Below are 27714 nucleotides of genomic sequence, written 5' to 3' on the forward strand. Positions count from 1 at the left end.
GCAATGGCATATGTTTTTATTTTCTTAAATCTTGGATTGTTCACAATGCAGTTATTAGAAAATGTCTATTCTCCAGCAACGTAATAATTTGAAAAAAATGGAAAGTAGATCAAAGCTGGCATTTCAGTTTTCACCAAAAGTTTTGTGAAACTGCAAAATATTAAGTAACCTTGTAAGGGTTAAACTAATAAAATAGTTGTACTCACCACTCCTACAACTCTATTTCTTACTTTCAAATGATTGGATTTAATATCAAAGAATGTATACAGTATACAACTTGAAATTACTCTTTGCAAACATCCATGAAACGGGGTAAAACCCCAAAGAATGAATGACAGAAAACGTTAGAATCCCAAAGCCCCCCCATGTGCAAGCAGCAGCAAAAGCATCAACTGCTCCACCACACCCCATGCATGCAATAGCAGAGCCCCCAAAGAGACAATGATCTAGTGCCCACCAATAACTACTGTCCATCCTGACACTGTGACATCTCAAACAAGCTCTCTCATTAGCGAGGGGGAGAGAGAAAGAGAGCGCTATCGCCCCTGCAACAACGAGAGGGGAGACCAACAGCTCACTGTTTTAATGTTACAATCTTCCATATTGCTTCTCCGAGCCCCCTGACTCAAGGACTCATTCACCTTAAAGAGAAGAAATTGTTCGAGTACAGGGGCCTTCCAACAGCAGTGCACATTGCCTGCTGCTTCAATGTTTCAATCTCCCACAACACTTCATTCAGCTATATCGGTAAGGAATTGGGTTATCCACAGGGCCGCACCCCAAAGGTGCATGCCTTCCAGGCCACACCTGGAGTTATTGAATTACCAAGCTGCACGGCAAGAAGGAGACCCACTGCCCATGGAGAACCATAGTTTCTTCCAATTACTGTATCTCTCTCACAAACTCTTGCAGTGTGTCCTGCCTTTCTGCACTTTTTAATACGTGTGACACACAGGACGCCAGTTTGACAGTGATATTGAAGTTCTTTGAACTCCTCAGAAGGCTCTCAGTAACTTCAGGTCAGCCATGATCTTATTGAATGGTGGAGCAGGCTCGATGGGTCAGATGGCTTACTCCTGCTCCTATTTCTTATGTTCTTGTGTTCATTTACTACATTCTTGAAGTTGAATGCTGCTCATAGCCTGGTCCAGAAGATTGCTGGGAGTGCACTCTATAGAAGTTCTCCTTTTATAGTTGTCATTCTGCACTCCCAATAAAAAATGTTAACCCTTGAACCTTTTAGTGCAGATACTGAGATAATGCAGCTGATTTTGGAGTTGCTGAAGTTAGATCCACTCACAATGAAGGAACTGAAATATATTTCTAAGTTTGAATGCTTTGTAACTTAAATTCATAAACGTTTATAACATGTTGCAAATCTCAGTGCTGATCCTGAAAGAGTGCCACTGCCTAATCTCATCTCCCAGCATTTAGTAGCCTTGCAGGTCATAGCTCATCAGATTCACATTCAACTCTTTTTTTTTAATATTTAAAAGTCATGAGGGTTTCTTCCTCTACTTTTTCAGGCAATGAGTTCCAAATCCTCCTTGCTCTTTTGGTGATGTTTTTGTCCCTGTCTCCCTCCTGTCTTTCTATTATTTTATATTGGTGCTGCAGGGATTTTGATCCTTAACTGAAGAAAATGCATCTAGTGTTTCTAGACCTTTCACAATTTTGGCATCTTAAGTTTCTTTTTACTCTCTTCTTTTCCATTGAAAATAATCCTAGATTATCCAATCTTTCTTCGTATATGCAATTTTCCCAGCCTGATAATGTCTCTTCCAAACATCCTGCAGTCAAATCAGATGTTTTCCTTCCTGGTGTCCAGAATTATATTAGTTACTTGAGCCGTAGCCAGATAATGTTACATGAAGTTCAAGAGTCACCTTTCTGTTCAGATAACTTGTGGCTACACTTGAGCATCTCCATTGCGTACCACAACATCCAAGTGCTTTACTGCAAACTACTGAAACAAGCAATCTACTTCAAACTCTGTGACTAGGAGAGAATTCCAAAGAGGTCAAAGAAAATGTTTCAAGAACCTTCTCAAAGTTTCTTTGGGGGGAAATTCTACGCCTTCTGCAGGGTTAGAATTTCATAACCCATGAATGTAAATATGGGGAAAGAATTCTCCAGATAGCATAGAATGCCTTGCACAGAGATCATATGGAGGCCTTGTGAAGCGGCCAAAAACATAATACAAGGCTTCCTTCCAAAGCTTTATCTCAAGGGGAAAAAAAATGAATTCCCAGAATCAAGCAATGGATTGCAATTAGTATTCTGGAATCATAAGCCACAGGTTAAAGCCTTCATTCTGTTTATTACTTTTGAGCAGTGCTATTGTGCTGTTTCTCCACTGATTAACACTTTTTTTTTAGTTCGGCATATGATGAATCTTAATAGGATTAAGGGGGGAGAAATCCATTGAGCAGCAGTTCCGTGAGTGAAAATGTCTTGTTAACGAGAGAGGTCCGAGGAGAATGGCCAGACATTCAAGCTGACAGGAAGGCAACAGTAACTCAAATAACCACATGTTACAACAGTGGTGTACAGAAGAGTATCTCTGAATGCACAGCACGACTACCTTGAAGTTGATGGGCTACAGCAGCAGAAGACCACAAACATGTGCTCTGTTGCCATTTTATTAGGTACCTTTCAACTGTTAAAAGTGAAAGAGGTAAAGCAGGTAGATACTCTGGCTTAGTAAAACTTTTCCTTAAACTTAAACTTGACCAACGAACCACGGTATTGAGCCAAAGCATCATTTTGGAAAACCCACTGGTGCTGTTGTAATAGGAATTCAATGCAGCGTTCCCTCATATACGGCTGGTGCAAGACAGCACAAATGGCATATTTTTAATACAATTTCTGCTCAGCAAATTAGACTCTGGATTCCCTTGATCACATGCACCGGTAAATGAAGCGGGTCCTCCTTTTGAACCTCTTCTGCCAAAAAGACACCACAAACATTCACACTATATCCAGTATAGTTGCAGAACGCCGAATTCTGGTTTCATGGGCAAGTTGTCCACTGTATGTGTTACCAAGTAAGGAGGCTGATTTTGGTGATTCATGTCACGGGTTTGGAAAATAGTGCATTCCAGCTGTTTCCTTACATGGAGTTGATGGGCAAATTCTGCTGCTTTCCCATGTTACCATGGGAAAATTGCAGAATTTGAAGTACCCTACCTTCTGACAGAGCCGGCTGAATGTCCTTTGATGCTTGCAATTAGACCATTGGGCATGGCTTTCCTGCCAGCAATGGCATCTCTGTGGAGGCTTATTTGATCTCTATGGAGACTGTTGACTGTGGGTCAGTATCTGCTGACAAACACTGACAGTTTCGAGAGGGGGCTCTTACTTACGTACTGCCTGAATTGGTGATGGGGAAGGGGTAGCTGAATCTGTGTCAGCTAATAGAAGGCTGTGGAGAATGCCTTGTCTTAGGACAAATCATGCTTATTGAACAGGAGGCTCTCGTGTGTCCTCCCATCTTGGACTCCAACAATCAACACTTTGTTAAGGATCATTTCTTCGAATTTGCTTGGGACAATATCTTTGTACATGTATTCCTGCCCAGTTAGAGTCAGTCATGTGATATAATTATCTATGTTCTCATCAGGGGTCTGCTGCAACTGTGAGAACTTGAGGCACGCTATAAAGACATTGTCCTACATCTTCTAAGCATCATCCAAAGCCTCAAACGTATTCAGATTCATTCAGTAGGTGCAGGGCAACGAAGTATTTCTACCTGAGTTCTGCCAAGTGCAAGTGGAGCAGTTTGTGTTTCGTTGCTTCCTCCAGCTTTGCCACTGGTGTTAAAATTGGTAGGAGTTCTATGTAGTCTGGGAAGATTTTCTTCCATTGTAGCCAGATTCCAAGCATCGGTTTTATCATAGATGCTGCCCAAAATGGATTGGGTGCTTGGAGTAGAGCAACCATTTTTGTTTTGACCCTCGTCACCAAATGTAAGCATATGTGCAAAGTAAGGACAATGGAACAGTATGATTAAACATATTTACCATGTCATGTTAGTGGTACATACTGAGTAACTTAGTGTGGAAGTTCTAAATCAGGCCCACGGAGACAAAAACATGTTCATTTCAAAGCCCACGACCAAAAGAGTGCCAACCATACATAAGATGCCAAGTCAATTCACTGTGTGATCAATCAGCTACATGCACACTTGCCAATTCTCACAATCAATACGATATTTTTCAATAAAGGATAGGATTGTCAGTTCATTGGTTTCTCACAGTGCAACATTTATAAAGAGTGATTATCATTAAACAAATATAACACTTTTGAGCAAAGATATAGCATTTTCATTTTTCTTCCCTTGGGTACTTCATGTAAATGAATGGAAGGATGTTGTCTGGGGCATCAAAGTTTGCAGGAAGAGGACAGGAGATTGGGGTTGAGGGGGATAGGAAATCAGCTATGATAGAATGGAGGAGCAGACTTGATGGTCCGAATGGCCTAATTCTGCACCTATGTCAAGATCTAAACCTTTAAAAGTCCCAGCAATTTAAGAGATTCTTTACTTTTCCCCCTCCATCACTCTTCGGACAATCTACTCTGTTTTTCTATAGAATTGGCAGCACTTTTTTACTTAGTAAATACAGGTGCAAAATGATCACTTAGTGTCACTATCACATTTACTGGCTGCATTTATAGAAACTTGTTTGGTCCCAAATTAAACCTTGGTTGTTGTTTTCATACGGTCTACATAGATCATTAAAGGCATTTAGGTGTGCAGAGTCACAAACAATTACTTTAAATGCTGCAATTTACTAGGCTTGAGAAAAGCAGTGGGAATTGCTGTTAGAAGGATAATATTCAAATGCATGAATTATATTCAAAAACAGTACTGTTACTGGAATCAGAAATGAAAACTGGAAATGTTTAGGTTGAAGAGCATCTAGTAAGAGAGAAAGTTTACTATTTTAAGTTGGTGACTTGTCATTCTGATTGAGGATGGGAATAAAAGTAGAGAACAGCAAGTTACGAAGTGAAGAAAAAGTGAGAAATGCTTGTGTTCACTCTGTCTATACCCATCGTAATTTTATAGAGGTATATAAAATTATGATGGGTATAGATAGAGTGAATGCAAGCAGGCTTTTTCCACTGAGGCTAGGAGAGAAAAAAACCCAGAGGACATATATTTAGAGTGAAGGGGGGAAAGTTTAAAGGGAATATTAGGTAGGGCAGCTCCAGTCAGAGAGTGGTGGGAGTGTGGAATGAGCTGCCAGGTGAAGTGGTAAATGCGGGCTCACTTTTAAAATTTAAGATAAACTTGGACAGGTACATGGATGAGAGGTGTATGGAAGGTTATGGTCCAGGTGCAGGTCAGTGGGACGAGGCAGAAAAATGGTTCGGCACAGCCAAGAAGGGCCAAAAGGCCTGTTTCTGTGCTGTAATGTTCTATGGTTCTAAAGGGAAACCCTGAGATTAAATAACAACAAAGAAATGATGACCAGGTAAGTATGGAAGCCAAAAATAGAGATGCAGGAAAAACACTAGAATAATTTGATTGCTGAGACAGTGTTGCTTAAGTATCTAAAATGCTTTGTTTAAAAAAAAAAAAGACTAAGAATTGTATGGCACTGGTAGAGTTTTGTAAAACGTTTAGTATAGAATGGATTATGAACGTTCTGTGTTTGGGGGAGGAAGAGAAGGAACCCCAGTGTAGGGAAATTGTCGATGCAAAGAATTCCCACGGACCCCAGACTGTACCTTCAGAACAAACTTTCCCTTTATTCGAAGCTGATGTCAAGAGAGGAATCACTCGTCCTGGAATGTTTCTGTTATTCTTATGCTATTTCTTAACTACTTCATCTCACATTATCTCTACCCTGTATGCACTGTGTGCATAGTGAAGTAAATCTTTTGCAATGTCAAGCTTCAGTGCCAATGAACGTCAAGCTTGAAAACCTCATGTGCTACTTGGGCTGTGTGCAGTTCCATCTTTACCTCGTGCTATATGAACAGTGGTAAGCTTTTGCCCTGGAGTTGCTGCTATTGTTGTTAGGCTGGTAACTAGGCATGAGTTTACTATGCTCACTTCAGCCTGAAGTCTATGTTTGAATTGGCTTCAATTGTTTTCAGATTTTCTCTGCCTGGTCCAACTCTGTAGAGGTCCCTTATCGTTGTGCAACATAATCAGCTCCTTGTTATCTATTACAGTGTTAGAGCCATTTCACTTTTCCCTACTTTAGGAGGTATAGGAAAGGTCCAGCATGAAGAGATGCATTGGAGATAGAATTGGTTCAAGATGAGGGGAATTGAGGAGAAAACTATAAAATATAGTTGGAGAATTAGGCCATTCAGACCATCAAGTCTACTCCGTCATCCTATCGTGGGTGATTTACTATCCACCTCAACCATTTCAAGAGGGTCGAGCCAAAAGTAAAGGGATGACCAAGATTGAAAGTAATTTGGCATAGATGATAATGATGGGTTGATGTGAACATTTCCATGGCAATGTGGAGTAATTGATTAACCACTTAGCCTATCAAATCCATGCCAGATGAATGGGTAAAGGACTATTGAAAGCAATTAAAAGACGAAAAAGATAGGAGGCTGTTCATAGTAACAAGCCTTAATAATAATAATTCATTGGCTTAATAACGTGTTTTTATGCTCTGTTGCTGCTAATTTCACTGAGAATTTTATTTAATCAACTTATAAATTTAGATGGACAGCCTTATGAAGTTATTGCAATTGGAACAGGAGAGAAGAACTGTAATGATCCCTTATGTTCTGAAGGCCGAATTGTTCATGATTCCCATGCTGTTGTCACTGCAAGACGCTCACTATTGAGGTAAATGTACAAAATTGAAAATCCATTATTAGAACTATAAGGCTACAAACATTCTATTGAATTAGAAATAATAGAGGAAAAGATGAAAATCTGCTTCCTCTGATAAATAAAATGAGTTTTGCACCTCAGATAAGATCGAAAGAACAGTCAAATAGGCAGAGGGGTTGGGCTGGCTCTAATGGTAAAAATTGAAATCAAATCCTTTGGAACAGGTGCAATAGGATCAAAAATGTAGAATCCTTATGGGCATTTAAGAAACTGCAAGGGTAAAAAGACTCTGATGGGAGTTGTATATAGGCCTTCAACCTGAGGCCAGGATGTGGAATACGAATTACAGCAGGAGATAAAAGGCATCTGAAAAGGGAAACGCTATGATTGTCATGGGGGATTTCACAATGCAAGTAGATTGGGAAAATCAGATTGGTGCTGGATCCTAAGAGAGAATCAGAATGATGTCTACAAGGTGCCTTTTTAGAGCAGCTTGGGAAGAAGTAATTCTGGATTGGATGTTGTGTACTGAATCAGATTAGATTAGCGAGTTTTAAGTGAAGAAACCCTTTGGTAGGAGTGATCGTAAGCTTTGCTGTTGGAAAGAAGATAAAATCAGATGTATCATTATTACAGTGAAGTAAAGAGAATTGGAGGCAAGAGAGAGGAGCTGGCCAAAGATGATTGGAAGTTGATTCATCATAGTCTAGATGGGCCGAAAGTCCTGTTTCTATGCTGTAGTGTTTTGAGACTCTATGAAGAGGTCACTAGCAGGGATGACTGCAATGGCAGGAGTTTCTAGGAACAATTCAGAAGGCACAGGATAGATACATCCCAGAGATGAAGATGGGTGGATGAGGCTACTGTGGCTGACAAGGGAAGTCATGGACAACATAAAAGCCAAAGAGAGGACATAACAGCAAAAATTAGAGGGAAGTTAGAGGATTGTGAAGCTTTCAAAAACCAGCAGAAGACAACTTAAAAAAAAAAAAAAAAAAAAAAAAAAAGCTATAAGAAGGGAAAAGATGAAATATCAAGGTAAACGGGACAAAGAGGATACCATGAGTTTTTTCCCCCAAAATATAAAAAGAGTAAAAGAGAGGTGAGAGTGGATATCAGACTGCTGGACAATGGTGCTGGAGTAGTAGTAATGAGGGATAAATAAATAGTGGACGAACTTAAATATTTTGCATCAGTTTTCACTGTGAAAGACACGAGCAGTGTGCTAGAAATTTGAGTATTGGGAACAGAAGTGAGTATAGTTACTATTACGCAGGAGAAAGTTCTTGGGAAGCTGAAAGGTCTGAAGGTAGATAAGTCACCTTAACCAAATGGACTACACTCTAGGGTTCTGAAAGAGGTAGCTGAAGAGATTGTAGAGGCATTAGTAATGATCTTTCAAGACTAGATTCTGGAATGGTTCCAGAGGACTGGAAAATTGTAAATGTCACTCCACTCTTTAAGAAAGGAGGGAGGCAGAAAAAGGAAATTGTAGGTCAGTTAGCCTGACTTCAGTGGTTGGGAAGATATTTTAATCCATTATTATGGATGAGGTTTCGGGGTACTTACATGATAAAATAGGCTAAAGTCAGAATGGTTTTTTTCAAACGTGAGATCTTGCTTGACAAATCTTTTCGAATTATTTGAGGTAATAACAGGCAGAATAGACAAATGAGAGTCGGTGGATGCTGTTTACTTGGATTTTCAGAGAGCGTTTGACAATGTGCTGCTGATGAGGTTGCTTAACTAGATAAGAGTCCATGCTATTACAGGAAAGATACAAGCATGGATAGAAGATTAGCTGACTGGCAAGAGGCAAAGAGTAAAAATAAAGGGAGCCTTTTCTGGTTGGCCACTGGTGGCTAGTGGTGTTCTGCAGGGCTCAGTGTTGGGACCACTTCTTTTCACGTTCTGTGTTAATGACTTGGATGGTGGAATTGATGGTTTTGTGGCTAAGTTTGCAGACAATATAAAGATATGTGAAGAAGCACATATTGTTAAAGAAGCTGTTTGTCTGAAGAAGGACTTGGATAGATTAGAAAAATGGGCAAAGCAGTAGTAGATGGAATATAATGTAGGGAAATGTATGGTCATTCACTTTGATAGCAGGGAAAAGGTGTATAGTTTTCTAAACAGGGAGAAAATTCAAAATCAGAGGCACAAAGGAACTTGGGAGTCCCCATGCAGGAATCCTGAGAGGTTAACTTGCAAGTTGAGTTGGTTGTAAAGGAGGCAAATGCACTGTTAATATTAATTTCGAGAGGACTAGAATATAAAAGCAAAGATGTAATGCTGAGGCATTGGTTAGACTGTACTTGGAGTACTGTAAATAGTTTTGGGCCCCTTGTTTAAGAAAAGATGTGCTGGCATTAGAGAGCGTCCAGAGGAATTTCATGAGAATGATTTGCTGGAGTTTAGAACAATGTGGTGGGATCTCATTGGAACCTATTACATATTGAAAGGCATAGATAGAGTGGGTGTGGAGAGGATGTTTCCTATACTGGGGGGGTATCTAGGGCCAGAGGACACAGCCTCAGAATAGAGCGATGCCCATTTAGAACAGAGGGCAGTGAATCTGTGCAAATCATCACCACAGAAGGCTGTGGAGGTCAAGTCATTGGATATACTTAAAACATAGGTTGGTAGGTTCTTGATTAGCTAGTGTGTAAAAGGTTATGGGGAGGTATAATAAATCTGCCATGATGGAGGGCAGAGTAGATTCAATGGGCAGAATAGCCTAATTCTGCTCCCTATATCTTATGGTCTAAATGACTGGAAGGTTCAACTAAGGCAGGACATGTAGTGAATGGCATGTCTTTGGGAGTGTTATTGAAACAGCAAAACTATCGGGCACAAGTACGTAATTCCCTGAAAATGGGAACACAGTGTGGTTTGGAAATTTTAGTCTGCAGAAAGGATGTGAATATGCTAGAATGGATATAGATAAGAATCACAAGGATGTTGCCCAGACTGGAGGGTTTGCGTCATCAGGAGTGATTGGATAGGCTAGATCTGTTATCCTTGAAGAGGAGGAAGCTGAGAGACAATATGATAACAGTACAGGAGATTTTGAGAGGCATAGAAAGAGTAGATGGCCAGTGTCAGTAGGGCAGTCTATAACGAGGGTCATAGGGTTAAAGTGAGGGGGATGAGGTTTAAAGAAGAACTGAAGGGAAGTTTTTTCAAAGAATGGTTGGTATCTGGAATGAGCTGCCAGAGGGGCTGGTGGAGGCAGGAACAGTAACAACTTCTAGAAAGCATTTTGATAGGCAGTTGAATGAAGAGAACATAGAGTTACAGTACAGTGCAGAAATCTTAGGCACATATAATAATTAGGGTGCCTAAGACTTGCACAGCACTGATGTTGGTTAAAATAGGAAGGTGGCTGGGAAACAGAAATAAGACTATTTAGCTTTGTATTGGCTCTGTAGTATTAAGTGTTATTTGGTAACCAAAAAGACATAATATGCTGTACTATGCAGAAGTCTTAGGTAGTTTAGCTATATATATGTGCCTAAGACTTTTGCACAGTACTGTATATGGAATTTAATGCAGGCAAATGGGGTCATTATGGATAGGCATGATGGTCATCATTGATGTATTGGGCCTAGAGATCTCTTTTGATGCTGTACAACTTTAACTGTAATAACAAATTCTCCATTTGTATTAACGCCAATATTTATTCTTCACCCAATACCACAGAAATGAGTGTTCTGATTATTTCTTGTTTGTAAGACCTTAAATAGTATTACAAAAACACTCAGTTAGGCTAGGCAGCATCGATGGAAAGAGAAGCCAATTTAATAATGTATATTGAAGATCCTTCTTCAGATCTTGTTTAAAGTATGTAGGTTGTTTCATTTTCTATGTTACAATTATACATGTACTTTTAAAACAAATACTTAATTGGCAGTAAATTTGCTTGAATTATTTTAACTCTGAAATGGAAATTTTCCTTTTGACAAAATAATACACTTTTTATTAATATTAGTTTTTTAAGGAAGTATTTTGAAGGCTCTTGAACCAGAGGGGATAGCTTCACTCAACTTCACTTGCCCCATCACTGAACTGTTCCCACAACCTATGGACTCTTCAAGGACTCCTCACCTTGTATTCTCAATATTATTTGAGTATTTATTTACTGCTATTATTTTTCCTTTCATCTTTTATTTGCAAAGTGTGTTATCTTTTGTGCAGAAGTTGTCCGCCCTGTTGGTGCAGTCTTTCTTTAATTCTGTTATGGTTATTGGATTTATTGTGTATGCCTGCAAGAAAGTGAATCTCAGGGTTGTATTTGGTGACATATATGTAACTTTGATAATTTACTCCAAACTTTTTGGAGGAGCAATTTGATAGAAGTGTGAAAATAATGGTGATGTGTTTTTTTTAAAAAAAAGGCTGTGGGAAGAGAAAGTACCCATTGTTACTTTATGTGTATACTATTGTGATGCTAGGACAATGACTTCTATTTCTATAGCATCTTTGATGTATTAAAACTTCACTTACTAGTCATATAGAGTGGTGTTATGACAGGTGATTGATCTTGGAGTAGGTAAAAAGGTTAGTACAACATTGTGGGCCAAAGGGCCTGAACTGTGCTGTTATATTCTATCGTTATCTTCAAGGAAATGTGCTGGGTGGCTTTAATCTGTCTCTTTACAAACATTCTGTAAGACCAAATGTGTAGTACAAATCTCCAGAAGGCTTCTGGCTCTCAGGCTGCAAAGGCTGCCTTGTAAAGATTTGCCAGTTTAGAACATCCTCACTTGAATAAATGTAAGGAAGATGAACAATATTGTTTTAATTTTTTAATTATTTTCCATAGTTTTCATATCCCAGTATTGTTAATCTTTTAGTGTCTTCAGTTGTGAAGGCAAATAAAATATATTCACGTAACATCTATATAATTTACTCTTTTCTATCTCAACTGACTTTAATTTCTTTTTCCCTATGTGTATATATACAGTGGAATCCAGTTAATTATGCCATCGGTTAATCGGGCAGCCGCTTATTTGGGACAATGCTTAAAGAACAAAAACTAATTGAGAAAATAGCCAGGATTCCCTCTGTTTATTTGGGACACTTTGCTGCTTCATTGAGGCATGTGTCTGTTCCCTAACATTTTCTAACTAGCGTCAGTCAAGTACACTTGTGTGGCCGTTAAGACACTACATTGTGATTAGAGCACGCAGTTCTTTTAAAATAGTTGCGTGTGTTTATATTCAAAAAGTAGTGATTTTTGTCGGATGTTTGGTGAGAAATAAGCAGTAATGCAAGTCTGAACTATTTTGCTCACTGTGGTTTCAAGCATTCAGGCTTGGCGAAGCGAGAAATGGCCAGGAGTGAAAATTAAATTATTTTACTGCATCAGCAAGTTAGGAACTATGAAAATTTGAAGGTTATCGACAATCACCTTGATTGTTATAATGAAAACTAAGATTTGGAGGATACAATCATTGAAAGCAGTGTGTGAAGGTAGTCCAATATCTGCACTAGGAGTCTGTGCTAGTTTTGTTTATTTAGTATCAATCAGAAGAACACAGTGGCGTACACTGGATGAATTTCTCCATCAATAACTATTAAGAACTAATCTACATTTAATTTCTTCTGTATTTAATTTAAATACATAATTTGTTACTTAGTTTAAATTAGTTTTTCATTTTTTATACTGTACCTTAACTTTTTCCATTAAACCTTGGCTAATTGGGGCAGTTGCTTAATTGGGCCAAAATGTACTGGTCCCAATTTGTCCCATTTAACTGGATTTCACTGCATATGTAATAGTTCTAACAGACTTTTATATTTTTGATATTTTACTCTCATTTTATTTTCTCCCTTTGGGTAGCCTTATTTTTGTTATCCTTTGGGTCAATCTTCTACCCTGCCTCAGCTCTTTGTAATAGTACGTGAAGATGTCTTTTTAATATCATCTTTGGAGTGTGTCTTCTGTATGGTGGAATTTTGTTAGTGAAATATTATTGAGGTTTTGACAGAGAAGGTGCTCAGTGTTCTGTTTAGTTGAAGTATCTAAAACTGATAGCTTATGATCTCAAGAAAAGAGACCAAAGTTTTGAATTTAGGTGAGAAAATTCTTCTTAAATGGAATTCTTTATTCCAGAGGAATGTGGAGGCTCATATTTTTAAGTTGATACAATATAATGTATGGATATCAAGAGGGAAAGGAGTGTTAAAATAGAGGATTAGTCGTAATCTTATAGAACAACAGAGTAGATGTAATGGGTCAAGATTCCTGTCTCCTAATTAGCTCAGAGCAATATATATCAATAAAATAAAATTATTCACTCTTCAGGGCAATCTTAAGTACCTTAAGATTGCCCTGAAAGTATAAATGCCTTCGTTAAACCCTTTTAGTGTAAATAGTAAATTTACAAAATATTCTATAAAGTAAGGCTCGCCCATTTGTATTAGGACACATAGTTGCTTATGTTAGATTCCCTGGAGTAAGTATTTATAACCTAACCTACCCTATTTGCATCTGGTAGATTGTTTTTTAAATGTAGTTTCATGGCCCTATTTCACATGGTATCTAATGTTGCATTTACTTTCAATTATTTTCTTGTGTGTAGTCCAGACATAAACCAGTTGCAGAGAATTTGTGTCAGTGGAAGATAATATAGAGAGTCACTGTTTCATACATCCTTGTACACTTTGTAGATATCTCTACAGGCATCTCCTTATGTTCTACAACAAAAATCCTGATGTGGTGAGCCAGTCCATTTTTTGCATTGATTCTGGACGAAAAGTTCTCACTGTTAAGGATCATACAAACTTCCACCTTTATTTGAATCAACTGCCAAAAGGGTCTGCTCAGATCAAACAGCTGTAAGTAGCCATGACAAGTAATATAATAAGTTAATATAATCTTCCAAAGTTGTATATGAAATAGTTCCATCCAGATTAAGTATTTTTCTTATTTTCATGTATTTTTGGTTGAGGATTGTAATACAGTAAGTACTAATTTAATTGAGAGTTGTTCCAAAATCTTTAAACTATGTATGCTTAAAAGGTAATTCCTGTAAAGCCTATTGAGTATTTTCAACTTTCTCCATTCAATTTCCAGGTATTTACCACATAGCGGGGGTATAACAGTTACATTCATAGAAAACAGTCTGTATCACATTTTTCCATGGTCCAAAGCCCTGTTATCTCCATGTATATCAAGAACCACAAGTTTAATGATCAGTTTTGTATTGATTTATGTATTTCTTTGAGGGCAATATTTTTATTCTGTATCTCAAAAATTTTGTGTGGTAATTTGCAAATTCCTTCCTTTTCCATAACCTGAATGGTTGTAATGGGGGAATAACCTATATTGAGGTTATTGGTTTAATAATATGTATCTGCAAAACTTTATCATTTTAAATTTATTAAAGTCTATGACAAATTCTTTTCAATGTACAAATCTTCCATCTATATATACACTAGCTTTTTTGGGCATAAATCATTTGGTAATTATGTTATCAAGATCATCTGTGGTTTTGCAGTGACTTTTGAAGGTGCAATTATCTGCTGCATTTCTGAATTATTTTGGGAGCTTGGGGATGATTTTGTCAACCTTGTTTTTAAAAACTGTTGAATGTTAATTTTGTCACAGACAACCAGTGCAATCTGCCCTGAACCATTTCTTCCATTATCTGTGGCATGCTGTTGAACTATCAAAAAACTATTCTTCTGCTTTAGCTCAGCAGTCTAAATGAAGGTGTTAAAACCACTTCGTTGTAGAACTTCAGTTTTGCAAAGAATTGTTCTGAGTTCTTGTTATTTAAATGAGATAAGCAAGAACCTGGATAAAAGGGAATCCGGGACAAATATTTTATGGAATTATTCAGCACAAGATTGGAGCCTTGTGGATTCAGACCAACTAAAAGCAAAAGTGATGATGGTCACCCTTTGCTGGATATATAATGATGAATGTACATAGTTAAAACAAAATAACTGGCAGAACATGGTAATTTAATCTAAATTAGCAATTGTGTCAGGATGACTAACTATCCAGTTATGTACAAATGTAACTGGAGCAGGGGTTGGGGGGTGCACTTTCCTTCCCGGAGATCCTGTCATTAGTGGCACAGTAAAACTCTTAATTTAGAATGCTTGGAACATTGAGACAAGACCTACAGATTTTCGGAATTATGAGATAGCATCTAATGTATATTTAAAAATTTGCATTCCAGTAAGTTTCAAGGAAATTGCACCAGTAGAACCAAGTGAGTTTTGCAGGAGCTTGGGCCTGGGCACGAGGCCAGAGAACATGATAAATGTCACCTGGCAGACCAAATGCTGAACCATTGGGATTTTTGTATGGTTGCATAACGAATTTTCTGAGTTTTCTTGCACTTCCGAAGTGTTGGTATTGCATTTTATTTTTACTGTCATGGAGGTCACTGGACTGAGATTGAAACAAAACCCCCATCTTTACTTAATGATACAATGTTGAGTAGGCCTTACCAGCCTTTCAAGCCGCAACATTTCCCGACATCCACAATTAACCTTAACCTAATCATGGGACAATTTACCATGACCAGTTAACCTACCTGGTACATCTTTGGATTGTGGGAGGAAACCGGAGCACCATGAGAAAACCCATGAGTTCCATGGGGAGGACATACAAAAACTCCTTACAGAGGGTGCTGGAAAATCACTTCGAACTCCTCCCCGAGCTGTAATATTACTCTAACTGCTATACTACCATGGTGCACAGTCTGGCTGAGATTGGTGATATACACAAGTTGTGATGCCTAGAAGATCTGATGGTATCTTAAAACTCTTAATCTGGCACCATTGGAACTAGATGAACACATTTTTTAAGACTATTTGATGTTATTCTATTAATGATCCATCAAATATTGAATTTGGATTTTGTGTATTATATGGTAGGGTCACTGCTCTCAAGTTTAGGAAAAGGAATGATGACCTAAATAAAACAACGAAAATTCTTAGAGTTTAACAAGATGGATGCAGATCCTTGCATATCAGTTGTTTTATGCGTACATAAAATGTGTGAATATGAATGCTATGGGAATTGTGGAGATTGGAAGAAATAAAGTAATCATATTTTTGAGCTTCTAGGCAAGATTATTTTAATACTTTGATAGTTCCAGTTAAATTAGAAATTGGTCAGAGGAGGTTGTTGGCTGTTCTTCTTTTTGGTGTGCTGGCCTTGCTTTTGGAGCATATGTTCTTGTTATAATGTACAAACCCTTTTGGTATTTAGGATCTCCACAATTCCTCCCAATGGTTTTCAGAGTTCCTGCTGCTACAATGTTTGCCAGTGATTGAAAAATGTCACCACCTTTCTCTATCTCAGCCCTGTGAGACTTGCTTTATTAATCCAGTTATTACTTTTGATAGATTAATAACTTGAATGTAAGCAGACTTTCCCTTTTATGGTTGCTGATTCACTTGTTTTCACATTATTTGAATTATTCTTATTTGTAATAGAAAAATGCATTTTTAATTTTACACAGGCACTTGGCTCCTCATTCAATATCTACATACCATACGAACAAAGAAATGGAACTTCATGTTATTTGGGATGGAAAAGTGTACTCAGTTAGTCATTGCAGTTCTGAAGTAACTGGTTCCAGAATGTGTAGCATGTCTGCCAGTGACAAACTTATTCGTTGGGAGGTTCTTGGAATTCAGGGGGCACTGCTTAGTCATTTTATTGAACCCATTTATATTAGCAGCATTCTTATTGGTAAGTTTTTTGTTTTAATCCATAAGAAATTGATACTCTGCTAATCATGATGTAGAAAATAAAGCCACCTGTCATTTTGACGTCGACAATTTGTTAACTAGGATGCTGTTTTTTAAGGGTGCTTTTGGTAGGTTGGCACAAATTTGGTGGGATGAAGCCTCCATTTCCTTACTATATTACACACTGTGGCTATTTTCAGTAGATTACATTCACTCTAGCATGTCGCCATCCTTAGAAATTTCTTAATCTATTAGAAAGAATAATCTCAGTGTGAAGTACTTCAATCAAGTGATATTTAAGTTATTGTGTCAGCCTCTGCTCAGTGGTGACACCTTTGCATCTAAGTGAAAAGATTGCCTCAGATCACAATATGAAAATCTTTGTACAGAGATTCTACGATATAAGTGAAGGACTGCTGTCTTTAGGATAAGTCATATGACAATGGTCTATCTGCTTTATCTGGTGAATATAATTTCCTATTGTGCTTTTGGTAGAGATGTAAAGAAAAATTTTTGTACCTACTAACTAATATTTATCCTTCACTCAAAATTACCTAACACAGAACATTTGGTCATTATTTGTAGAAAAATAGCTGGTATGTCTTTCTATAAGTATACTCCAAATTTGCTTAATTGCAAATCATTTTCGGATGTCCTGAGACCATGAAATATGCATGAGGTAAATGTATTTCCCTATTTATCTAAAATTTAAGAATGAAAGATATAGCTGTATAAATACAAAAGCACTGAGCTGGATATGTTTTGCAATCCATAGTGAGTAAAGTAAACAAAACTTGACTACAGTTATTAGGATGTAACAGCTTAATCTTTTGAGTAGAATTTGGCTTTTGTTTCAGTACAAGCAAATTATGTGTTTGTGACTTGCAGAAATGGATCTCTGAATCCCAAAGTAGGAAACATTTCGTATTCACTTCCATCTATTTGACCACAGCTTTTGTTAAGTCAAAAAATAAAGTTGTTACAGCCAAAGTCTAACTAAAAATCTTACCCAGTAATTTCCTCCTGAGTTTGTTAAATCTTTCCTGTATTTTGCGCACTGCCTGAAAGACAGCTGTTTGTTCCTCAATGTTTGTAATAACACATGTTAATCTTCCAGGTGATGCAAACTGTTTAGACACACGAGGTGTGGAGGTTGCAATTAAACAGCGCATTGATGATTCACTGACATCAAAGCTCCCAGATTTCTATATTGTCAGCAAACCACATATAAGCCTTACGGAGACTGCTTATCCCTACCAGTCAGATGTCGTTTGTAAATCTCTCAGTCTAAATTGGTCTCAATCAGATGGGTTAATAGAGGTGGTGAATGGTACAACAGGAAAGATCGCTGAAAGGTAAAGTACCCCAAAAACTGAAGTAAATTGAGTGAATTAATTTTGTTTCAGTGTATACAATTTCCAATGCAATACATTTCATTTAGGGGGAACACTCAAGTCAACTTTTTTTTAAAATTGATACCAATGCTGCCTTCGTATGTTTATATTATACTGAACTTGATATGTATATTGTTAATAATGCTTTTTCCCACATTAGCTGATGGGGATTCATGTCTAATGCCTTGTGTTGTAGTTATCACTTCTACTCCCAAATGGTGGGATCATTGATAGAATTTGCCGTCTTGAGGCAGTGCCTCCCATTGATACTACCAGTGATGGGAAAGGATGTGCATTAGAATCCAAGCAACACACATAAAAGTTGCTAGTGAACGCAGTAGGCCAGGCAGCATCTATAGGAAGAAGTACAGTCAGCGTTTCGGGCCGAGACCCTTCATCAGGACTAGCTGAAAGAGGAGCTAGCAAGAGATTTGAAAGTGGGAGGGGGAGATCCTAAATGATAGGGGAAGACAGGAGGGAGAGGGATGGAGCCAAGAGCTGGACAGTCCTTCCAGGTGAGGTGACACTTCACCTGTGAGTCGGCTGGGGTGATATACTGTGCCCGGTACTCCCGATGCGGCCTTCTATACTTTGGCGAGACCCTGACGCAGACTGGGAGACCGTTTGGCTGAACACCTATGCTCTATCCGCCAGAGAAAGCAGGATCTCCCAGTAGCCACACATTTTAATTCCACATCCCATTCCCATTCTGATATGTCTCTCCACGGCCTCCTCTACTGTAAATATGAAGCCACACTCAGGTTGGAGGAACAACACCTATATTCCGTCTGGGTAGCCTCCAATCTGATGGCATAAACATTGACTTCTCTAGCTTCCGTTAATGCCCCACCTCCCCCTCGTACCCTATCCATTATTTATTTATATACACACATTCTTTCTCTCTCTCTCTTTTTTCTCCCTCTGTCCCTCTGATTATACCCCTTGCCCATCCTCTGGGTTTTTCCCCCCTCCCCCTTTTCCTTCTCCCTGGGCCTCCTGTCCCATGATCCTCTCATATCCCTTTTGCCAATCAACTGTCTAGCTCTTGGCTCCATCCCTCCCCCTCCTGTCTTCCCCTATCATTTTGGATCTCCCCCTCCCACTTTCAAATCTCCTGCTATCTCCTCTTTCAGTTAGTCCTGACGAAGGGTCTCGGCCTGAAATGTCGACTGTACCTCTTCCTACAGATGCTGCCTGGCCTGCTGCGTTCACCAGCAACTTTGATATGTGTTGCTTGAAATTCCAGCATATGCAAATTTGAGGAAATCTGCAGTAGAGTCCACTGCTCTTTGCAGCTTGTTCCTGTGCATTTGAATTACCCTACCAGGACATAATTCATCGAATCAGGATACTTTTAGCAATATATCCTGTAGAAATTTGTTAGTGTTCTGTGACAAGCTGAACCTCGTTAGAATATGGAGGTGTTGATACACTTCCCTCATAATTGCATCTATGTGCTAGGTTGTTCAGTATGCTAACACCCAGGAATTTTTAAGTTGCTGTCTGTCTCCACCCTTGATATTCTTTCTCCCCACCCCATCCCCCAGTGTAGACTGGCATATGTTCACTCTCCCTCCTCTTCCCGAAGTCAACAATCAACTCTTTAGTTTTGCTGGCTTTGAGCAAGAGGTTGCTCCATCACTCAACCAGATGTCCTATCCTGCTCTGGTAAGCTAACCTATTGCCACCTGTGATTTGTCCAACAGCTGTAGTATTATCGGTGAATATGAAGGTTGCATTTAAGCTGTTTTTATCCACATAGTTGTGTGTATTCAAAAGAGCATGGAGCTAAGCACCCAATGTTGAGATGCATCCATGTTGATGACCATCGAGGTGGAGGTGTTACCAATTCTTTGAGGTCTGCCAATGAGGAAGTAGAGTATCCAGTTCCAAAGGGAGGTACAGAGGCCCAAGCCTTGAAGCTTGATCATGAGTTTGGATGGGATGACTGTGGAAATGATCACTGAGTCATGATGAACAGCAGGCTGATATGATTTCCTGCTGTTTGAAGTGGTCTGAGCTTAGGTTGTAACCAGAATTTTGGAGTGGTTAGTGACAGAATTGGGCAAATATGAAGTTCAGATGAGATGTTACAGGCATACCTACTTTTTGAGTAGCGCAACCCACACATAAATGTGAATAAAGATTATAGGGAGGCTGTTCAATATGACTATAGCAGCATGGTTTACCAAATGCATAAAATGAAAAGTTAAGAGTTCTAGTAGTCTTGTTATATTCAGGAATAGATATTTATCAGCTTATGGATAGGGTTATGGATAGCTAGTTGTATCTGGAAAGGAACTTGACATGTGAAAAGGAGAATCTAATTGTAAGATCCATGTAGCCCCATTCCCATAATTCCCTCCCCCTCCCTTCCCCCGTCCCAGTTTCATTCTCCCCCTCCCTCAGCTGTCTATCACCTCCCTCATAGTTTTGCCTCCCTCTACTACCCATTGTGCTTTCCCCTATTCCTTCTTCACCTTTCCTGCCTATCCCCTCCCTGCTTTCCCTCCCCCACTCCTTTATCTTTCCCCTTACTGGTTTTTCACCTGGCACCTATCAGCCTTCTCCTTCCCACCCTCCCCCCACCTTTATAGGGCCTCTACCCCTTCTCCCTTCAGTCCTGATGAAGGGTTCTGGCCTGAAACATTGACCGATCATTTCCATGGATGCTGCCTGACCTGCTGAGTTCCTCCAGCTTGTTGTGAGTGTTAAATTAGCTAGAACTGAGAGACTTCTCAGAAACAGAGCTGAAATTAAAAAGTCAACCATCAGGAATTCCGCAGATTATTATGCTAACTGTATACTAATTGATATACAGTAAAGTTGCTCTGGAGCACGTTCTAGGTACTTTTGGAAGAGTATTAGTAATTGAGGTGGGGAATTCTAACTGCGCCTCAAATAAAATTGACCTGAGTAGAATTCAGCATTTGTTTTTGAAACTTAGTTTGTTAAAGTCTATATTTTCAGGTTTGCTTCAAGATGAGTAAAATATGAACAATGAAATTGTAAAACATAATTTATTATTGAATGTTAATGAATGGCACAATAGTGTAGTGGTTAGCGTAATGCTTTTACAGTGCTAGTGATTGGAAGATCAGAGTTCAATTCTTGCTGCTGTCTGCAAGAAGTTTGCACATTCTCCTGATGGGTTTCCTCTGTGTACTCTGGTTTCCTCCCACACTCCAAAGATGTATGGATTAGGGTTAGTAAATTGTGAGCATATGTTAGTGCTGGAAGCATGGCAATAATAGTGGGCTGCAGCCACCACATCCTTGGACTGTGTTGGTCCTTGATGGAAATGACGCATTTCACTGTATGTATTGATGGACATATGACAGCTGTGTACATACATCTATTGATGCTTCTGGACACATCTTCAGTGATGTTCCTGGAATCATTGGGTGTTTCGGGTCTTTCAATATCATACAACCTCCTCCAGGTGACCCAGCCGGGGCTGATCAGACCCCAGCTTGTGTCCAGATGGCTATCTACTTATGACTCCGTGGCTCCCCTCTTTTGAGCCACAGCTATCTTGAGGCCCTCTCTGCCGCATCGGTGGTACTGCGGATGACTCTCCTCTTCCTCTCTCCCTCGATGCCCAAAATGCTGAAGGCCCTAACTAAAGAACGGGCTATGAATCCCCTACAACCAACCTCCACTGGGAGACACCTCGCTCTCCATCCAGCCTGCTGACAGTTGCTGACCAGTCCTGCGTACTTGGATAGCTTCCTTTCAAAGGCCTCCTCCAAGCTATCTTCCCATGGGACTGTCAGCTCCAGCAGCACCACTTGCTTAGTAGACTCAATGTAGACAATGTCTGGTCGCAGGGTGGTGGCTGCAATATGGTTGGGGAACTTCAGCTGCCCTTCGAGGTCCACCAACAGCTGCCAGTCCCTTGCAGAGATCAGAATGCCTGCAGACGTTCTTTTGGCAGGTATTGGCTACTCCCCAGCTCTGACAAAGGCAATGGTCTGCTTGGAGGGTCGGGACCGCTTCGCCCACTCAACTCCTGCACTGACCGCTTCAGCGATGGTCTTCAGGACCTGATCATGCCTCCACCTGTACCGTCCCTCACCAAGTGCCCTTGCACAGTCACTGAGGATGTGCTCCAGAGTTCCTCTCTTGGAGCACAGTGGGCACGCAGATGACTCTGCCTTGCCCCATGTGTGCAGGTTTGATGGGCTTGGAAGCACATCGTGCACTGCCTGGATGAGAAATTGGATGCGGTGTGGTTCGGCTTTCCAAAGATCAGCCCAGGTCACTTTCCTCTCAACCACATTCTCCCATCTTGTCCAAGCTCCCTGTTGCTTCATTCCCACCGCCTTGCAGGCTCTCATCTCCTCCACTACTGCTCTCACCTCCTCCTAAACTAGACGACGCCTTTCCTTCCCTCTGGTGTCCATTTGGGGAGTTGGAAAGGATCCTAGCCCAGCTCGGCCTTGTGTGACCACTCCCACCAGCCTCCTGTGACGCAGCCTCGCCTCTGCCTCCTGAACAGCTTCCTCTGCCCTCCACTTCCTGCAAGTACTTACATGGATCCCTGCTCCAGCCACCTTTGGGTCACTTGAGTCCCTATACTGTAGCACTTCTCTGGCTCTTGTTACCTTGAATTCTTCCTCCAAGGATTTGAAGGGCAGTTGCAGTTTGTTGTGGTGTCCATAGAGTGCGATGCTGCTCAGGCTCTTTGGCAGCCCAAGCCATCTCCTGAGGTGGTTGCTAACCCTCCTCTCTAAGGTTTCGACTGTCGAGATCAGAACTGCATAGACGAGGAGGGGCCACAGGATTCTGGGAAGAATGCCATGCTGATACACCCAGGCTTTAAACTTCCCAGGTAGGCCAGACTTGTCCACAGATTTCAGCCAGCCGTCCAACTCGGTGCAGGTTGCCTGAATGGATGTTGTGTCCCTTAAAGAGCTGTCAAAAACCTTGCCTAAGCTCTTGACTGGCTTTTCTGTGATGGTTGGGATGGCTGTGCCTGTGATGCTGAATGGGCACTTGTTCTCCACCTTCCCTTTCCTCAGCACCATCGATCTTGATTTGGCAGGTTTGAAATGCATCCAGGCCCACTCCACCAGCTTTTCGAGCCCTTGCAGAATCCTCCAGCAGCCTGGAACTGATCCTGTGGTGGCTGTGAGGTCATCCATGAATGCCCTGATAGGTGGTTGCTGTTGAGCGGAATTCAGTCTGGGCCCTCTGCAGTCTGGTTCAGCAGACTTAGTGAGCATGTTCATGGCTAGGGAGAACAGTGTCACTGAGATAGTGCACCCTTTGATGATGCCGATCTCCACCTTGTGCCAGGTTGATGTAATTGCTCCTGAAGAGACCCTCATCCTGAAGTTGCTGTAATAATCAGCGATAAGGTCTCTGATTCTGCTGGGGACGTGATATTTGGTCAGTGTGAGCTGCACCAGCTTGTGTGGAATGGAGCCATATGCATTTGCCAGGTCGAGCCACAACACTGACAGGTTGTCCTTGTTCTCTCTGGCCTCCCTGATGAGCTGTGTCACCACACCGATGTGCTCCAGACAGCCCGGCATCCCTGAAATGCCACCCTTCTGGACTGATGTATCAATATAGGTGTTCTTTGCTAAGTAGGTGCACAACCGGTTGGAAACTGCACTGAAGAAGATCTTCGCCTCGACACACAGCAGGGAGATGATGCGAAACTGATCTATCTGGGTGGCATTTTCCTCCTTCGGGATCCACACCCCTTCAGCCACTCTCCACTGTTCTGGGATCTTCCCCCTTCTCCAGAAGATTCCCAGGATCTTCCACAGATGCAGCAGGAGTTTGGGGCAGTTCTTGTACACTTTGTACGAGGTGTTGCTTGGTCCTGGAGCCGAGCTTGCCCTTGCTTTGCGGACGACCTCTCTGACTTCCTTTAGTTGCAGCTCTGACATGTCGAACTGCACATCCGGTTCAGGTGGGTCTATTAGGATGTCGCACTCTCCCAACTCCTGCTGTCTGTCTTTCAGGATCATTATATATCTTCTTCAGATGTTGGTTTATGTCTTCCTGCGAACAGGCCAGTTTCCCACTGTGCTTCTCCCCCAGCAACTCCTTGGTGAGCTTGAAGGGGTTGGTGATAAAGGCAGCATGTTTTCAAGCCCTTTCACGACGCCGCCTCTGATGCCACTCTGCCCGGGGGAGGACCCTGATCTTCTTTCGTAGTATGCACATCAGCTGGGCCAAGCCAATGCACTCCTCTTCTCCTGCCTCCTTGTATTGGGACTTCAGCGCTTTCATCTCCTGCCTGATGTTGTGGATCCTCAATGCTCTTTGGTTCTTCGAGTAAGATGTTTTGGAGCCTTCCTTCTCCTCTTCTCCGAACCGTTCAGCTGCAATACTGACAATAATTGTTGTCATGGCTTGCAGCTTCCTATCAACCCCTCCCTTCGCCGTTGCCTCCAGAATTTGGTTAACATCTTCATCAAACTGCTTCCACAGTGAAGTCATGTTAGCTGCAGGCTATTTGATCCACCTCCTGTTAGACTTCATGTTCGAGGGATTAGTTTTCAACACTTGGAGGTTCCGGGCACTATGGGGTGACTTCGGGCCTGGCCCCTCCTTCGTTTCACCAGGTTGGACACCTGTGCGTTGTGCTGCTCCTGCTCCCGCCAAACACTTCTTCCTCGCTTGGTGGATCTTCAAGCTGCGGTCGTTCTTGCAGATTTTGCCACATGCACACTGCTTCCTCATCGTCGTTTGTTCATTGCCTGGGTCTGATGTCGTTGTATCCATCCGACTGGGGTGCTTATCCTCCCCCCCCCACCCTCGGGCACACCTGGGGGTATCTTTTCCTTAGATTCTTTGTGGCTTTTGTGGGGGTCCTCCTCTCAGAGGACGCAGATTGGATTGCCAGCCCATTCTGCCCTGGTTGCCATCTCTCCGGGCTGTCACTGACTCTCCAGTCGTCACCACTCTGACAAATAAAGCTAATCTTTAAAATCTTTACACTTTGGAGGGTGAAATTAAACTCCTAGTTCCTGTTACTCAGCCAGGCAGTATCTATTGGAAAAGAGTACAGTCAACATTTCAGGCTGAAACATCGATTGTACTTTTTCTCATAGATGCTGCCTGGCCTGCTGAGTTCCTCCACTATTTTGTGTGTGTTGCTTGGATTTCCTGTGTCTGCAGATATTCTCTTGTTTATTACTATGATAGCATTCGCAAAGAACAGAAGTAACTGAAGTAACCGCAATTTGAATGTGTATTGCCCTTTTAGGGAAAATATGTTCTTTGTTTTGTTTTTAAGTTCGCCATTTAAAAGTGGTACCTCCATGACCAGTCGATTATGCAAAGCAGCCATGCTCAGTCGCTTTTATCTTGTTGCTAAAGAAGCAAATCGAGAAGATCTGACTGCAGTTCCAACATATCATGCAGCAAAGGTAAAATTAAATTCTATTTAAGAAAATATTTAACAATAAAATTTATATGAATTCTTTTGCTCATGGATATTAATTGTAGCTCTTAATTTTCTAAATTTAGACTAAATTTTCTAGGGTAGAAATCAAATTCAGTTATTTAAACAGTCATTTAATCTTTTAAAATATGCACAAATTAAGGAGTTAGTGTGCTTTAAGTCTGAAATTTATATTTATGCTGAGGCTAGGTAAGTCAGTTTTATTTCCACTAATAGCAGTCAAAAGAACACAACTCCTATCCATGTTTCTCAGCCTGTGATAACTTTGTTTCTCTGCAGGTACACTTTGGCATTTATTAACCAGTGATGTGATGGCCAAAGCCAGCTCAGAACTTAAATCAACAACTGAAGGACTAACTGACGTCCCACATCAGACAGCTCCTTTTCCTCACTTTGCAGAAACAAAAACAACTTGTCTTTAAGAGCTTCACCCTCAGCTACGCTTTCCCCCTTTCTCTAGAGATATGAACTGGCCATGGCCCTGCCTCTCCAGGTGCTCCTATCCTATCGGCAGTATGTCTTCAGTCTAGTCGCTGGGAGTCTGGATTAACATGACATCCGTACCAGCTGATTGATCAAAGCACCATTCATTCAATGTAACTTTCCCCAATGCTTTTACAGAACTCATTGCTCTAAGTAGCATTTTTTCAGGAATTGGGACATCCACCCTGCTCAGAATACAAGCACTCTTTGTATTACACCAGACGTTGATCCCCATGGCATCCATAATAACGTATCTTAACTATGATGCACCTCACTTTCCACAAATACTAGTTTAAGCTCTGACTTAACAGACAAATGAATTGTTTAATCAATCCTTGTACAGCATTCACACAGCATCCGAGCTCCGGACGAGCCATCCTAAGGCGCCCACTCACTGCACTCGTGTACAAACTTGGCTCTTTAACTAGCTCTGCTAATGACTACATGATTTGGCAGTAAGAAGACCACCTTTCATAAGCAGTATGTGTCTAGGTTTGGTATGATTTGTGGTTCACCAAACAGGAAAGTTAGGATGTTCTGGTTAAGGAACATTGATTGTAACGAATGCTCTGCAAATATTGCCCATACACAATTATTGGTCACCAAGAAATGGCAGTTTATACACTAGCATAAAATTATAAAGGAAATATATTTACCAATTTTTTTACTTTATCAAACAGTTAATAGGAAAAGAAAAGAAAGACAAAAGAGCCCATTACAGTTAAACCAGTCCAATATACACATAAGCGTTGGAGCTCATTTCTGTAGCGATTTTTACTCACTCAAACCCGTGTTCTGTGTGAAAGGCACCAGTCACAGTTTGAACTTGCCTCGAAGATCATCTCAAATGAACTGGCTAACTCAGGAGTATCGGCACTTCCTCCTTAGAACCATTTCTTCGCACAAAGCACTTCTTCCAACAGGGTCTCTCCTTCAAATGGCATTTGCCAAGCATCTTCCCTTATGCCCCGCTCCGCAGCTCCTGCCAAAAGACCACAAACCAGACTACTGTCCTTCAGAAATCTCATCCCTGTCTAGCTCTCTCAAATGTTCCAAGGCAACCAACTGAGCTGAAAATTTCAATATGTACCAAGATAATCTGGATTGGTTGACACAACATTCCTAAGTTGGACAACATGGTTCCTTATCTTTAGCCAAAGCCAAAACATTCATACTAGCAGGGCACACTGCTTTTACAGAAAACTTGTAAAATAAAAATACGTTGCAACATAGCAGTAGAAATCTTACCCAGGGTATTATATTAATATACGTTCATATCTTCCCTAACCTAATACAGTGACCTAGTTCTGGTTTCCATTTCACTGACTGCATACAAATAAGGCTCAACTATCGGTGATGAATTGACAACTTTCTGCTGTAATTTGGCAGATTGCATGATGATAGCAGGATCCATCATCTACCTAATTACTACAGTACATCAAAATCCATCCCCTGGTGACTCATGCAGTTTCAGGCAAAAAAGGTGAAATGATTTGGGTTGTTAGATGTTCCATATTCTCATTACTTAGCTGCTTTGAATTATGATTTATAATTGGATGCTAATAGGAATAAAGATCTTGGATTTTCTTCTGAGTAGGAAATGCTATAGTTAAGATGTTCTTCTGCACTTATTATAAGTTGAGATGTTTGATTAGAATGTTTCTAATAGAGCCCTTAGTTAGCTGCAGTCCTACAATAAGGATAGCCCCTCACTTGGCTGCCTTCATAGTTGTGTCTCTGTTTCCTGGAGTTAGAGAAACACAGAAAACCTGCAGCAGAAAATACGCCCTTCGACCCACAAAGCTGTGCCGAACATGTCCTTACCGTAGAAATTACCTAGGGTTACCCATTGCCCTCTATTTTTCTGAGTTCCATGTACC

At 40.6% G+C, this 27714-nt stretch overlaps 1 protein-coding gene across 4 annotated transcripts in view; it reads left to right on the forward strand.

Moving 5' to 3' along the window:
* Window positions 1-27714, forward strand: part of adad1 (adenosine deaminase domain containing 1 (testis-specific)) — a 72955-nt gene that overhangs the window by 42153 nt on the left and 3088 nt on the right. Inside the window, exons 7-12 of one of the 4 annotated variants that reach the window (XM_072256111.1) lie at window positions 6697-6823; window positions 13487-13654; window positions 16300-16532; window positions 17649-17886; window positions 25184-25316; window positions 25631-27295. In XM_072256111.1, coding sequence (XP_072112212.1) covers window positions 6697-6823; window positions 13487-13654; window positions 16300-16532; window positions 17649-17886; window positions 25184-25316; window positions 25631-25651 — 920 coding nt within the window. In that variant the 3' untranslated portion in view covers window positions 25652-27295. Of the gene's footprint in view, window positions 1-6696; window positions 6824-13486; window positions 13655-16299; window positions 16533-17648; window positions 17887-25183; window positions 25317-25630; window positions 27296-27714 lie in introns of those variants that run through there. The other 3 variants (XM_072256113.1, XM_072256109.1, XM_072256110.1) reach the window with 3 other exon arrangements.

This window comes from Mobula birostris, chromosome 4 (assembly GCF_030028105.1).
Source record: "Mobula birostris isolate sMobBir1 chromosome 4, sMobBir1.hap1, whole genome shotgun sequence".
Taxonomy (NCBI): Eukaryota; Metazoa; Chordata; class Chondrichthyes; order Myliobatiformes; family Myliobatidae; genus Mobula; species Mobula birostris.